Here is a 15,941-nt window from a genome sequence, read left to right as displayed (position 1 = left end):
ATTAAATTCACTAACATAACATACATTAGATATGTATATCACTTTAGTGTACAAGGTAGAATGTATAATTTGAAATAAGGTTTTTGTTTTATCCTTTAGTCTGAATAAAGTAGCTTGTAAAGTGATCTTTCCAAAAATCTAAAGAAATTTTTCATAAAGAAATATGCACTCAGGTACGATGAAGAAATATACACTGAGTTATTAATGTTATTTGGAAGGAGTTAGAATATTGTTATCTTCAATCATATAATCATATTTTTTTTACATTTTTTTTCAAACATACTTGTTATTGATTTAATAAGAAAGTTATTGTCATTGGTGATTAATATCTTTTAAATACATAAAATTCATCTAAAGCATATATTCATACAATTATGGTGAAATTCTTTCACAACATTTTGCTCATTCAGGTTCGTAATTTTACCAGAAGGAAAAGCGATCTTCTTTCTTTAAGAAACCGGTAGAGTGTAAAAAACAGGCATTAAGGTCTGACATGTTTCAAATTTTAATATGCAAAATGAACACGAAGATGCAGGAAGGCAGCCTTGAAGTACAGATGATGTATGTGCTAGTTTATAATGAAAACAAGCTTAACATAGTTTCCTTTCATGTATTATTGTTGAATATCAGATAAACTGATGAAAAGGGATCACAGCGTAAATATATAGAAACAAAATCTGGTAAGCACTTGAAATAGAAGGTATATAGAAGCCATAGAAGGAAAATAGCTTGAACGTTAAATAAGTCTGATGTTTAATGTCCCCAAAGTAGCTATTAAACAACACTTCCAAATAAAATTTTGGAAGCTAAGAACCAGTTTTAGGTTTTCTTTATATTGTTTTATCCCAAACACAAATTAACATTGCATTTATCATTCAATACTTTTATATTCTTTTATCTTTGTATATAGCATGTTTTTCATTACTTTTTCACATTAAAAAGCTACTTATCATCTTCATGTATGCACATAACATCAACTTTCATCAATCATCTTTATTGAACTAAGTTAAATATATCTGAATAAAATTTTTTGTTTGCATATGCATTATTATGTAAATATTAATACATAATACATCTCATTTCAATGCTCGCACTACATTGTAACAGCATGTGTGAATGCTCTTCTTTCTCTTTTCAGCCTATACCTCCGCTTCCAAATGAAGGAGGATCACCACCTCCTGTGCCTAAAAAATCTTCAACACCGAACTGCAAGTGATTCAACTGCCGCATGGTGGGTTGTCTTTCTTTGAAGAACTCTTCAGTCTTGCCTTATATGATGGAATGACTTTATATACATGTGAATGACTTCTGAGGGCATAATGTTTTCTTTGCAAATAATCGATAATATAGAACTGTTTGGGGAAAAAATAGAAATGAAGGTTTCCTGAAAATATTGATATTAAGTTTGTGAACGTAGACTGATATAATCAGCAGATGTTTCAAATAAAAACAACTTTTTATACATGTAATATAATTTGTATTATAATGTTCACAATTAAAAGACTAGATTTTGTCTGATGCTCAGACATAAGGATGAAAATTTATTTTAATATCGTAACTGTTTATTATCAGTAAGCAGATATGAATTTTTGACATTGTAGAATATCTTTAAATGTTTTTATTTTTAATACAGGTGGAAAATGTTTAATGATCTTAGCAAGAATAATGCTTATTTGCTTCCTTTTTACATTCTTTCTTCTTTTTTTCTTCCTTTTTTTTGTTTTTTTTTAAGAATTTTAATATGTCAACTAGAAGAAGATAAAGAATTTTTTAGAAAAGATACTTTTGATGGTGACATTTAGTTTTAATTACTCCCCAAAAAGATATCCAATTTCACAAAGTGACTAAATAATGATTTATTTCATTATACAAATCCCATTTTTCCAATGATATAATTTTGGTTGCAATAAATTAGTTGGGTTTTTTTTTAACAATTTTTTGATGGATTATGTTCCTCTTTGTGGATAATAAAAATAAATGGGTGCCATGATCTGTTCTCTGAAGACGGCTGTATAATTATTAGGAGAAAGATAATTGTTGCCTTGCAGTATATTCTCCGAGGATGGTAACAAAATTATAAGAAAAGATTTGAGTGGCCTTGCACTCTAATTCTGTGATAAGGATGTGTTCATTTTTACTGGAGTCATTTTGATAAATTTTATGCTGTTATTGTTGTAGCTATTTGTTAATTATCATTAATTATGTAATTATTTGACAATGAGGTGTTTATAATTTTGATAGTTGTGAAGCAGGAACATATGATATTTATTCAATCATGGTTTATTCAGAGGCAGAATTCACAATTTATTGTCGTCTTCACAGACGAATTGAACTTTACATTGACCAATCTTTGAGACAAATAAGATATGTTGTTTACAAAATGATATTGTTAGAAATCACAGCATGAAACAAGTAAGGGTAAAACCAAACACTGTAATAACCCATTTTTATACAGTCAGCTATCTGGGCTGTTCCATTAATAAAACATACATGGTACCCAGGGAAGGCACTTTAAAAATGGGGTAACCAACTATAGAGGCAATTAAGAATTTCTCATTACATTTTCACTGTTCAAAATAATTTTAACACCCACCCATATATAGTTGAGATTTCAAAGTGCCTTCCCTGGGTCTCATGTATGTTTTTATGAAACAGCCCTCAGGCATACTGTAAATTCAGAAATTATTGAGAGATTTATATTAATGCCAATAATGATTCAGGCTGAGTGCCACAATAATAAGAACTTGCATTATGATATCTGATACATATATCATAATACAAATTTCTGAAATTGCAATAATTAAGCTCCCATTTTTGTCCGCTCTTCAAAAATCGATTATTAAATGCACGCAATAATTTTTTAATTTACAGTAACTAGAAACATATCAGATAATCACTGTAACCAGAAATATGAAAGGATTCTTGAGTATTCCATTAGCTACATGTAATTTGATTGAGAGGTACTTTCCTGTGTCTAATGTCAATGGTAGATTCCTTGTCCTTGATCAAGTAATTTAGAATATAAAATTATTCTATACTATTAATACAATTTGCCGCTTTTGTATAAACTATCGTTTCCTGCTTCACATATATCTGTTTTAGCAGTTTTTTTATACAAATAAGTCAAGTATTTGACCAGTTATTTTTAATATGCTGCTGTGTATATGGTGCTTTTACATTTATTTGCTTATATAAATATATACATTTTGTAAATTCTTGTAAAAATTCTGTGAATTTATCTTATTGTATATGTTACAGCAATGCTGAAACTTCTTGTATAAATGTTAATGTAGTCAGTCTCCAGAAAAAGAACTGGTCCACAGATACATGAATAGCAACACTATCTTTTGAGCTAATGATTTTTCTTTATTTTTCGAAGTACTTTCAATAAATATTCCAAGCTTTATTGTTAAAGCCTGTAACTTCATGCCATTTTGTGAATTTCTGTAATCTTCAGCCATATTTTCATATTAATCACCTTATCATGGCTATCATCTTGTTAAACTTTTTGATAGTTTTATTTTAGTGTATTCCATTAATAGTATTGACTTTTAAATTAATAATCAGGAGGAACTGGTGTTTCAATTGAAGCTCAAATAAACATAAACTCAAATAATTATATTTACACAATCTTTTTCTCTTAAATCATTGTAAATATTTATGGTCAAATATAACCAGTTGTAGTCGAGCATTTTGATTTTTTAAAAATTCTGTCATATTTAACACGTGCAATTTTGTCTTGTTAATATCCTGAAAATTCATTAAAATTAAAAAATAGATTTAATGTAAATATTTCATAACCTCAGTTACATTATCTGACCCTCACACTGAATTCTTTTATACACTGGTTGATGGAGAAGTTAGAAAGGTGGATGGGATATTTTGCTCTAATACTACTTGGTTCAAGGTCACAAAATTCTGTACAAAAAAGCCTTACTTCAGAAAATATATGAAATAATAGTTTTTTTGTTATTCAAGCTGCCCAGTCTATTTTTTTTTTTTTTTTCAGATAATGTATAACAGTCTCATCTATACATCTTTGTATTACTGTTCATGCCAAGGACTTTGTGTTAATTGATAATTTTATCTAGTCATTTTTGTTCTTATGATGTGTTTTTGTGACCACCATGAACAGATGCATTCTGTTGTTTATTTGACAGACGAAGAAAAACTATTCCATTAATATAAAATTTCATATTTCAAATTTTTTTATAACCAAGAAATTACACTTCTTTTATTTAGAAGTATTGGTTTTTAATAATATTTTATTAGTGTCTGTTTCTAATAGAGTTTTTCTTCAAAAATCTTAGGTAGACTGGTACTCCAAAAAATCTTAAACTGATACTCAAGACAGTCAGACTGGTACTTGTTTTGGGACCTGTGAAATTTGTCGGTGAACTTTATTTGCCTTCTGTGTTTTTCCTGAATAAAAGTGTACCAAAATGTGTAAAACACATACAAAAATTTCTGTAAAAAGGTGAAAAAAAACTACATATAACCTTTATACATAATTAAGGGTGTATTTAAAGTGATGAATTCACACAAACATGTTGCCCTAAGTAAAGTTAACCAAAAATGTGTAATTAATCTGTATATAGATAAAAAAAACAATAAATTATATATTTCATGTGCTTTATTTCGGCATGAGAAAGAAATTTTCAACGAGCCTATGATAAGTTCAGACATTGAATTAGCATTAAAAATAGAGTTCTTCATTTTATGTTCACCACAATAGAATTCTATTATGAAATAAGATGAACCAGGTATACTTAAATTACAAATAGGGGGATATATCCTTATTTTAATTTTTGCCTCTTATGCTGCATAATACAAATCAAATTATTTTGCCAGTATTTTTGTCTCCACCCTAACAATTACTTACTTATTTGCAAAAATATTTTTGTGCATCATTTGTTATAGCTTATTATTGCTGTTATGTTATTATTTTTGTATATTCTGAAATCATTTTACGACAGAGACACTGTAATAAATCTTTAATACTAATGCTTTCTTGTTTTTCATTCATGAACACAGAATTATGAATGTATTAAGGTGTAATACCACCAAATCATAGTACATCACATCCAGTTGCATATGAAAAATGGTAGAAAAAAAATATTCCCTTGAATTTGACAGTTGTAGGAAATTAATCCTACATTTCATTGCATAAAAAAATTTCTGAGTCATAAACATATGTCTTGGGTGTTTCAAAGCACCATTATTTTTATGGCCCCGCAACAAAGTTGTTGTGGCCTTATAGTTTTACCCTTGTCTGTCATTCCGTCATTGCTTCATTCTGTCATTCTGTCATTCCATTATTCCGTCATTCCGCAACAAACCATTATACACAATTTTTTTCTAAACAGAGAGTTACAGATCAGTTTAAGTTTCGTTCCGCTCTGCTAATTTTTGCCAAAATTACTGGCTTTGGACTTTGATAAATTGTTGAAAATCACAGTTATACAGACTTTTTTTCTAAAAGCCTTCAGATATTGGGCTGATTTATGATATGTATGTTAACCATGATGAGTTACAGATCAAGTTTAAGTTGCGTTCTGCTCTGCTAATTTTTGCTGAAATTACGGGCAGTTATACAGACTTTTTTTCTTAACGCCTTCAGATATTGGGCTGATTTATGATATGTGTGTTAACCATGATGAGTTCCAGATCAAGTTTAATTTTCGTTCTGCTCTGCTAATTTTTTCCAAATTTACGGACTTTGATAAATTGTTGAAAATCACAGTTATCTGGACTATTTTTCTAAACGCCATCAGATATTGGGCTGATTTTTGGTATGTGATTAACCATGATGAGTTACAGATCAAGTTTAAGTTGCGTTGTGCTCTGCTAATTTTTGCCGAAATTACGGGCTTTGGACTTTGATAAATTGTTGAAAATCACAGTTATCTGGACTTTTTTTCAATACGCCTTCAGATATTGGGCTGATTTTTTGGTATGTGAGTTAACCATGATGAGTTACAGATCAAGTTTAAGTTGCGTTGTGCTCTGCTAATTTTTGCCAAAATTACGGGCTTTGGACTTTGATAAATTGTTGAAAATCACAGTTATACAGACTTTTTCAATACGCCTTCAGATATTGGGCAGATTTTTGGTATGTGAGTTAACCATGATGTGTTACAGATCGAGTTTAAGTTTCATTCTGCTATGCTGATTTTCATGTCGTTTCAACACATCTTGTTAGATCTGCAGTACATCCACTTCCTGTTTGCTGATAGTTTGAAATTTAACTACTCACTGATCAAGGAAATTTTTCATCAAACTAGTATTGGTCTTGAGAGCTAGATACTATCCATACATGTTTGTGTCCACATGTGTAGTTGAAATTGCAGATTTTCCAACGTTTTGAGACGGGGCCATTCGTGTCGTTCTAGTTTTATTTGGTGTTTCTATGGAATATTTTGGAAACTTGATGTTACATGGTTACAAAAGCTTGTACACAGGAAAAAAAGGGGTGAAAATATGATTGGTTAACTTCCAGTGATGGTTATTTTCTTATATGCAATGAAATGTTATGTGAAATTTTGTCTATAGTACTGGACAGGATGAAACTTTAAGTAATTTAAGTTCTTTTTATTTGAAACAAAGATAAATTCTGCACAATTTTTTGAAAAGTGCAAATTTAACAAAGACTAATAGGGGAAAATCAATGGTAGTATTACACCTATTATGGGAAGCTGCACATGTACATTTGACCTTGTGTGTACTCTTATTTGTTAAAATTTCATGCTATTTAAGTGAAATATTACAAAAATTAAATATTCTGAGTGGATTGAGTCTCAAAAACACATTTTATGAGAAAATTGCCTTGAAATAGGACTCTACCATGAATATTAGTAGACAGAGAAAGCCATACCCAGTGTTTTGATGCTTTTTCTGACTTTTTCTCCTTCTTTCTTATATTTTGCTATAATAGAAAACTTTTTCCTAAGTAAGACTTTAATAAATATATAGTTATTAGTAAATGAAAGTATTTTTGAAGCAGTAACAACAAATTAGTCACTAAAAGGGAAGCTTTTTATGTCCCATTCTGGAACGCGGCGTAAATTTAAGTTTTACGTAAGAACTTATTGAAACCTCCATGGAATCAGTAAACTTTTATATGGATAGTTCATTCAGCTTGAATACTTCAATTACTCATTTATTTTTACATTTCTTTCATAAATGAGTGAAATTTGAAATTTTGAGGAAATGTGAGGTATAAATGGACCAAAAGGGACCTTATAATGAAGACAAAGAGGTCCATTAGTGGTATTTATCATCCTAGAGTCATCTTCTGTATCATATTCAACTGTTTGTAGGCAGATGAGATAAATATTTGATCATTTATTGGTCCACACTATATTCTATCATGATGCGGCTTGATTGGATTTTTCGAATCACTGTAGATGTCGTCTTACTTTATACTAGATTTTTCTCAAACTATTGAACTGATTATGACAAAATGTGACAGTAATGCTTGAAATAACCAGTATTTCAAAGGAAAAAAATCACATTCAGTTTATTCAACAAATAAGTCTTCTTTTAAGTTCCAAGTAATCATAAAAGGTTGAAAATAGTATATACTCATAAGCAATAGGTCAACTATATTTGGTATATGAAATGATTGTAAGGTGTACATGTCTGACTGGCAGGTTTGATCTGACCAGATATGGTAATAGTATCCGTCCATCCTTCCATGTGTCTGTCTGTCATAGGCTCTCTGTCCTTCTGAAACAATTTGTGAACTCAACTTCTCTGACACCATTTGACAGAAAACTCTCATACTTAGGAGGAATGTATGCATCATGTGTAGTTGACCATTTTGGTCTGCCATTTTTGTCTTGACTGCCACGAAAGTATGCAAGATATAGGTATTACTATCTGGCGGCGTAAACTATTTGTATAAAGCTTTATATTTCAGAAGGTAGAAGATCTTGATGCTTCATACCTTGTATGCAGATACCTTATGTTACGAACTTTCCATCTGTCATATGTCCATTGTCCTTGACCTCATTTTCATGGTTCAGCAACTGCTTGAAAAAAAACTTCAGTTTTTTTGTCATGTCTATTTATCACTTATTATGAGTAGTAGGATAACTATATTTGGTATATGGGTTCCTTGCAACGCCTACATGTCCGTCAGACAGGATTCGCCTGACCTCGACCTCATTTCATGGATCAGTGCTCAAGGTTAAAGTTACATGATTAGGTCTGTTTCACAGATACTATAAGCAGTAGGTCAACTATATGTGGTGTATGGAATGGTTGTAAGCAGTATATATCAGTCTTTCAGGTTTCATCTGACCTTGACCTCATTTTCATGGTTCATTGGTCAATGTTAAGTTTTGTTTTTTGGTCTGTTTTTATACAACCGCAAAAAAATTTGCGGTCATATATTGGTATGACGGCGTCGTCGTCGTTGTCGTCCGAAGACACATTGGTTTTCGCACAATAACTTTAGTTTAAGTGTATGGATCTCAATGAAATCTTACCATAAGGTTCAATACCACAAAAGGAAGGTTGGGATTGATTTTGGGGGTTATGGTACCAACAGTTAAGGAATAAGGGGCCAAAAATAAGCATTTTTGTAACTTACAGACAATTACTTGTGTGTTAGTGTATGGATCTCTCTGACATTGTACCACAAGGTTCCATATCACAAAGGGAATGCTGGGATTGATTTTGGTGGTAATTGCCTCAAATTTTAGGAATGAGGGGCCAAAAAAGGGGCAAAAAACAAGCATTTTTCTAGTTTCATGACAATAACTTGTGTGTTAGTGTATGGATCTTTATGAAATTGTACTACAAAGTTCCATATCACAAAGGGAAAGCTGGAATTGAGTTTGGGGGTAATTGCCCAAAACGTTTAGGAATAAGGGGCCAAAAATAAGCATTTTTCTAGTTTCCAGACAATAACTTGTGTGTAAGTGTATGGATCTCTCTCTGAAATTGTACTGCAAGGTACCATACCTCAAAAGGAAAGCTGGGATTGATTTTGGGGGGTAATTGCCTCAAAAGTTTAGGAATTATGGCCCAAAAAGGAGCAAAAAACAAGCATTTTTCTAGTTTCAGGACAATAACTTGTGTGTAAGTGTATGGATCTTTATGAAATTGTACTACAAGGTTCCATATCACAAAGGGAAAGCTGGGTTTGAGTTTGGGGGTATTTGCCCTAAACGTTTAGGAATTTGGGGCCAAAAATGAGCCAAAAAACAAGCATTTTCTAGTTTCCAGACAATAACTTGTGTTCAAGTGTATGGATCTCTCTGAAATTGTACTGCAAGGTACCATACCACAAATGGAAGGCTTGGATTGAGTTTGGGGGTGATGAATCATAAGGGGGTTCAAAAAATTTTGGGGGGCTTTTTTTTTCCTTTTTTTTTTTTCCCCCACTTTTTCCTTTTTTTTTTTCTTTTAAATTTTCCATTTTAAGTTGGTTATTCTGATTTATATATAAAAGCAAATAATAATATGGTTTGAATAGGTAAATTAAAATTTTTTAAATTCTTAGACCACATTCATTCTGTGTCAGAAACCTATGCTGTGTCAAATATTTAATCACAATCCAAATTCAGAGCTGTATCAAGCTTGAATGTTGTGTCCATACTTGCCCCAACTGTTTAGGGTTCGACCTCTGCGGTCGTATCAAGCTGAGCCCAGCGAAGCATTTTATTTTTCCTTTTGTGATTTACATGTAAATTTTGATACCTAACAATGAATTTTTCTTTTACAGAGAGAGTCATTTGGTTATAGTTTTAGTGACAAACCCGGTGTGTAAATTCAATGATAAGTAAAACAGGCGAGACATTTCAGCTTGTGCACCCTTGTGAAAAATTTTAAGGGAGTAATGGAACTTTTACCATTTTTGTCTTGCCCGAGACTTTTGTTGCAGAATACAAGACATAGGGTTACAATCCAGCAGTGAAGTGGCAATGAAGTAAATTATTTGTATAAAGTTTTATATGTCAAAAGGGAGAAGACCTGTATGCAGATACCTTATGTTGTAATGTTTCAGTCTCATATGTCCATTGTACTTGCTCTCATTTTCAAGGTTCATTGACTTCCTTGCAAGGCCTACCTTTCTGTCAGACAGGGATCACCTGACCACAACCTCATTTCGTGGACCAGTTTTGGGTCAAGTCCATATTGCAGGTACTATAATTCAATAGGTCAACTATATTTTTGTATATGAAATGATTTTAATGGGTACATGTCTGACTGGCAGGTTTCATCTGACCTTCACCTCACTTTCATGGTTCAGTGAAGTTTCAGCTTAGTTTTTGTTGTTTTATCTATTTCTCTGATACTATAAGAAAGTCTATATTTGGTGTATGGAATGATTGCAAGGTATGTCTGGCAGATTTCATATGACCTTAACCTAATTTTCATGGTTCATTGGTCAGTTTAATTTTCATGGTTTCATCAGTTTATCATGTACTTTAATAGGTCAATTAAATTTGGTATCTGAAATGATTGTAAGGTGTACATGTCCCACTGTCAGAGACATTTCAGCATGCAACTCCTTTCAAATGATTTGATAGAACACTCATACTTAGTATGAAGTTGACCATTAACAGCCATTTAGATTTGACAATTTTTTGCTGTAATTGTTGGACTTTGACCTTTTTTCTTTGGGAGTAAATTGTTATGAAAATCAAATATTGTAAATTTGCATTGTAAGAAAACTGTTATGTCAAACTTTCTTAAGGTCTAATTAAAGAGGCAGAAAATAGGTCTTAGTTTGTCAAAATTCAACATATGAAATTTCAATGTTCATGTTTTGTTAAGGATTTGTGATATCTTATTTCAGAAACATGTTTTAGCTGAACTAACAGCTTTCTTGACCTTCAATTTCTAAGCCCAATCATCTTTTTTTCTGTAATTGGATTATCTATACCAATAATGTAAAAAAAAAAAAAAAATACAAACCATTAAAAAAATACTATACTACACTAAAAAGACGTCCAACCATCATTTATCCCAAAAGACAGTGCTAGGGATGGTCTTGAAATTACTGTGAGGTGCGCTTTTTTCTCCGTGTTGAAGGCCTCAATGTGAAATTTGAGATGAAAAAACAGCAAGAAAAGCACAATTCCTTTGTTTTTGATTTTTTTCATGATCACATACAGATTTTCACATCCTGTTCAACTAATCAGAACTGATTAATACAAAATGTAAATAAAAACAACATAATTTCAGTTTTTGCCAGTTTATTGGGGTGTTTGAAGCTAGACATCTATAGCTTTGTAACAAGTTACCAACCCAGTGTAAGTTATAGGGTTACCACAGAGACAGAAGGCATAAACATTGACTAGTGGTTATTCTAAAAATATAATGCTGTTCTGCTGTATGGTAGAACTCAAACAAGGAACCAGTATTTTAGTATAAATACTGGTTTCTTGTAAAATAGGAAGAACAGGTAATCAGTAGTCTAGGAAAAAAATTTGAATTTTTTACAAAAAAAAATCTTTTTTAGTTTTTCAAATGCATAGAATAAAAAGAAATTATGAATCAAAACATCAAATCTAAAAAAAAATAAACATAAAAATTTAGAAGAAATTTTAATTTAGTTAAATTTCTAACAAAGAAACAAACTACCCTACTTATATATTCCCATCCTTTCTCTATTTTTTTCAGTTTAACTTTTTTTGTAGCAACTTTAAGCATATTGATAACGTGAGTTATATGATTACCTACACTGAGTTTACATCATTCAAAGCATTCTATCTCAATGTCAACATCTATACACCAGTCAAACCAATGTACAAAATCAATCATAGAACTTCTACTCTCATATCTGTACTTAAGGTGGTACCAAACACCATGACTAAAATTAATTTGGCTCGTTTAATTTTCATAAAAATTTTTACAAAATATTTACTTTGACCCTTTGACAAAAATATAAAAATTTCAAAAAACTTGAACCACACACTTTATCGGAAAAATTTCATTGGATAAATAGCAGTTTGACAAACACTAGTTTTGATCATTGAGAAGCTTAATATTTCCTAAACAATAGAATGTGATTAAAATGTTCAGCTGATTTTTACAGAGTTATCTCCCTGTAGTGTTATGTACCACCTTAACTTTATTTTTAATTAATTATATTTCTGTATATTAAAGGCAAACACAACTTAAATCAACCATAACTAAATTTTGAGATGAACCTACATGTAATAAAACTTGTTCATCTACAACTTAAAAAAATATTGACATTAACTCAATTATAAGATTTGTGACATTTCATTCATAATAAATTAAGACATTGAACATTTTATCGTCATCATATTTTACGATAACAATGTGAAAAGCATTCATTATCTTTACAGTGAAAAATATATTTTTCTAATATTCAAGTGTAAATCACAGTTTAAACTGGCTTGTGATATATACAGTATTTTCATGTTTGTTCTTCACTTGGAAAAATTCTGCTGCTTGTCACAAAATTAGAGAAAAATGAAGGTGTATAACTTATATCAAATGGCTTACTGCTGAAAAATTTTGCACCAAAGGTAACCAAAATACATGCTACATAAAATATTTCAACTGCCAAAATTATTTCAGCATGTGTTGTTTAAAGGCTGTCCCCATTTTAATGAAAAATCATAAGATAAACTTTACTTGTAAATTATGACTTAATAAACTTAGGATCAATTTTAGATGTAAAATTTGGATAAAGTTTTTCCCATAATCCAAATAAACAAATTAAACAGAACTTTTGAAGTGAAGAATCAAACATGAAAATTCAAATTGTGGTAAAAATCCTATAAACCAACTAGCAACAAACAAATAAAGCACCATTAAAATCTATGTATAAAATCTGTCATATAGACAGGACATTGCACAGAGCCATAAAGACATTCAAACGTACAAAAAAAAACTATAAGCGGGTTGTATTATTTTCACCTGACTCGACCTATATGTCAATAAATATTATAAACAGAAGTCTGGTTTTGTGAAAATATATAGTAATAATATAAAATATCAGAGACAATTACACCTGATGAAGATAAATTACTAAATATCAGATTATTAAATCCAAACTGATTATGCTGGCTGTAATGGGATATACACAATTTCTATGCTGTAAAAATAAACATTATCTATAGAGTTTAGCTTGAATTGGTTATTATGTACAGCCATGACATAACATTGTATAGCTATGACATAACAAGGAACAGCCATGACATAACACTATATAGCCATGACATAACACTATATAGCCATGACATAACATAAGGCTTTTATTTTTACTGGTATACTTAGTGGGATTGCTGTTTTTCTCAAGTTGTACCCTAAATACAACTGGTAAAAATTAACTGAGGCAAAAGATTCTAGTCTGCATATCAATTATTCACCTCATAAAAATTATCTGCAGTTAAGAATTTTAACCTGCATATTAATCATTCGCCTCCTAAAAATTGACTGAGGTTAAAAATTCCAATCTGCATATTTTAAAAATTTCATTTAAAAAAAAGAAAAGAAAAAAAAAAGAAAGCATGCTTTATATACTCTTATTGCTATGTTCTGAACGCACAAATGTATAATTATTTTTACACGCTTTTTTATATCTTGCAATTTAAGCTAGGAAATAGTGATAAGGCATGCATTCACCAACACATGTAAACAGCTAGATTCATACAGTCAATACATACTCACTAGGGCACTAAGACTACAGTTAAATGCCCACAAATCCTTCATATTACATATATCTGTAAATTTACACCCTGTTTGTTTTTTTAAACAAAACAAAACAATATAAACCCTCATTATTTAATTATTATGCAGTGCATTTCTTTTCTCTATTTTAAATTCTTCTTTTTACCCAATTATTTAACAATCAAATACTGTACTAAATAAACTTCAATATTAAAAAAAAAAACTGACAACAGTAAGAAATCTGTTTAATTGCATTTTTTATGACTATTGTGAGATATTTTTTTCATTTCACTGTATAAAATAAATCTTGTTACTAATCACATCTTTCTAAGAACTATTCAAGAAATGTTTGAGTCTAAGTTCAGAAATACACACCCTAAATTGCAAAATACTGGTCTAGCCTGCTATATTTTTTAAAAATAAAAAAAAATAAAAATTTAAATTGCCAAAAGATTCCCTTTTCAGCAATACCCTCTCCCCCCCCCCCCCCCCATCCTTAATCTACTTAAAATATAGAAAGTTGTACATTCTTTTTATGAGGCAGAATTAAAATGCCAGGCTACTCTTCGGCCAACCTGAATATTATCTCCCCCTCTTTTTAAATCTTACTACAGGGAGATAATTGATTAATAATTTTCATCAATGTACATATAAAACAAAATAAGCCTTAAAATCAAACAGGAGTTAATGAAAAACCAGGATAAAACAGGGGAAGACAAGAGAGAAGGTAGAAAGTGTTTTAATCAACACTGTTGTCTTCACACATATAAAAAATTCTAATATGATACAAGCAAAATTACAACTAATAAATTTTTTCATTCTGTAAAATCTAATCACACAAAATTACTTAACATGCATGCACTGATTAAGACACTCAAAACCTTGTAGAATGTACCTCACTCTTGTCAAACATATGGACTCTCTCAATTCAACCAGGAAGTAAATAGTCACTCTCACATACACAAAGCACACCTTTATGACAGCAATTATATACATCATGCATTTAATATAAAATAACAATTGCACATTCTAATGACATGATAAACTGGTGATTAATTTATATAAATATAACAGTTCACAGACCAATAGCTTTTCTATACAATAACCGATTAACCAAATTTATAACCAATCTATTAATAACTTTTATCAAGGCACAAAGCATTTGATTTTGATTATGCAAAAATTTCATCTCCATGAAATTTTCGCTGAAAGTTTATCTGGGAAATTAATGGATGTTCTCATTTCAATAAAATTTACCAATTAAAAGAAAAGCTGGATAGTTTTGTACTTGAATATATTTTTTTCTATACCCACACAAAAATGAGACTAAATATGGAGTATTCAAAAATGACTAGGGAGACATTTTCATCTTGTTTTAAGATTTTAAAAATATCTCTTAAGGCCCCGTCAGATATGAGGTACAAATCCAGGGAAACCAATATTCCATTGTAATTAGTGTTAATATTGAAAAGTTGTCAAAATATCATCATGAAATTATTTCAGAATGTCAACTTTTAGCCATATCACTAATAAAAAACAAAATGACGAAAAATATTGAGATGTTATGCAATCACATTTTTCATGTTTTAGGGATGGTTTAAATCTGCTTCAATGTACTAAAGAAAATAAAGGAAAGCTGTTGATAATTATTCAAAATCTTGCTCAAGACAATACAAAAGAAGGTATGCTTATTATTATTTAAAAAATTTGGTAAACAATTGTAACATAACCACATGTGATTTCATAAGATCTATATTTATTTTAATACTTGCATAAACATCAAAATGAAACAACAAAGTGCTAGTTTTGATTTTTTTTTTTTTACAGAAAACTATTTGCCACTGTCCCTTTGATTCATAATAATTATTATTACATATCTCTATTTATATAAGGTCAACTATTAGTAAACTAAAACAGATACAGACCTAAAAGTGCACAACCAAATCTACGAGGTGATATAATAAATAAAAAATAACACAAGCCCTTTTAAAAAAAATCTGTAAACCTGAGGTAAAAATACAACCAAGCAGAATACCCTAAAATTTTAAACAAAAATTATATTCAACAAAATAACAAGGCTACTACATAATTAGAAATTTATATAATAATTTCAAATAACAAAATTATATTTCAATCTACTTATAAAGAAAACATAATACATTGATACAATGGTATAATGCCATGCATGAGCAACATTTTCACTATTTTGTGTTCCTCTGGATTTTACCTTAAATAATCTATATTCAAGGCATTTTGCATACTGTAGATTCATTATCATTCAT

General features: G+C 30.2%; 1 protein-coding gene across 8 annotated transcripts in view; it reads left to right on the top strand.

The window, feature by feature from the left end:
• LOC127733236 (dedicator of cytokinesis protein 1-like) overlaps positions 1-5,004 on the top strand; it is an 81,903-nt gene extending 76,899 nt beyond the window's left edge. For all 8 annotated transcript variants that reach the window (XM_052242545.1, XM_052242542.1, XM_052242544.1 and 5 more), the window contains one exon: positions 1,139-5,004. In XM_052242545.1, the coding sequence (XP_052098505.1) occupies positions 1,139-1,216 (78 nt within the window). In that variant the 3' untranslated portion in view covers positions 1,217-5,004. The remainder of the gene's footprint in view (positions 1-1,138) is intronic.
• Positions 5,005-15,941: the final 10,937 nt, after the last annotated feature.

The sequence above is a fragment of the Mytilus californianus genome, unplaced genomic scaffold (assembly GCF_021869535.1).
Source record: "Mytilus californianus isolate M0D057914Y unplaced genomic scaffold, xbMytCali1.0.p SCAF_3, whole genome shotgun sequence".
Taxonomy (NCBI): Eukaryota; Metazoa; Mollusca; class Bivalvia; order Mytilida; family Mytilidae; genus Mytilus; species Mytilus californianus.
The sequence above is the reverse complement of the archived record's forward strand: the minus strand, read 5'-3'. Positions and strand labels throughout refer to the sequence as shown.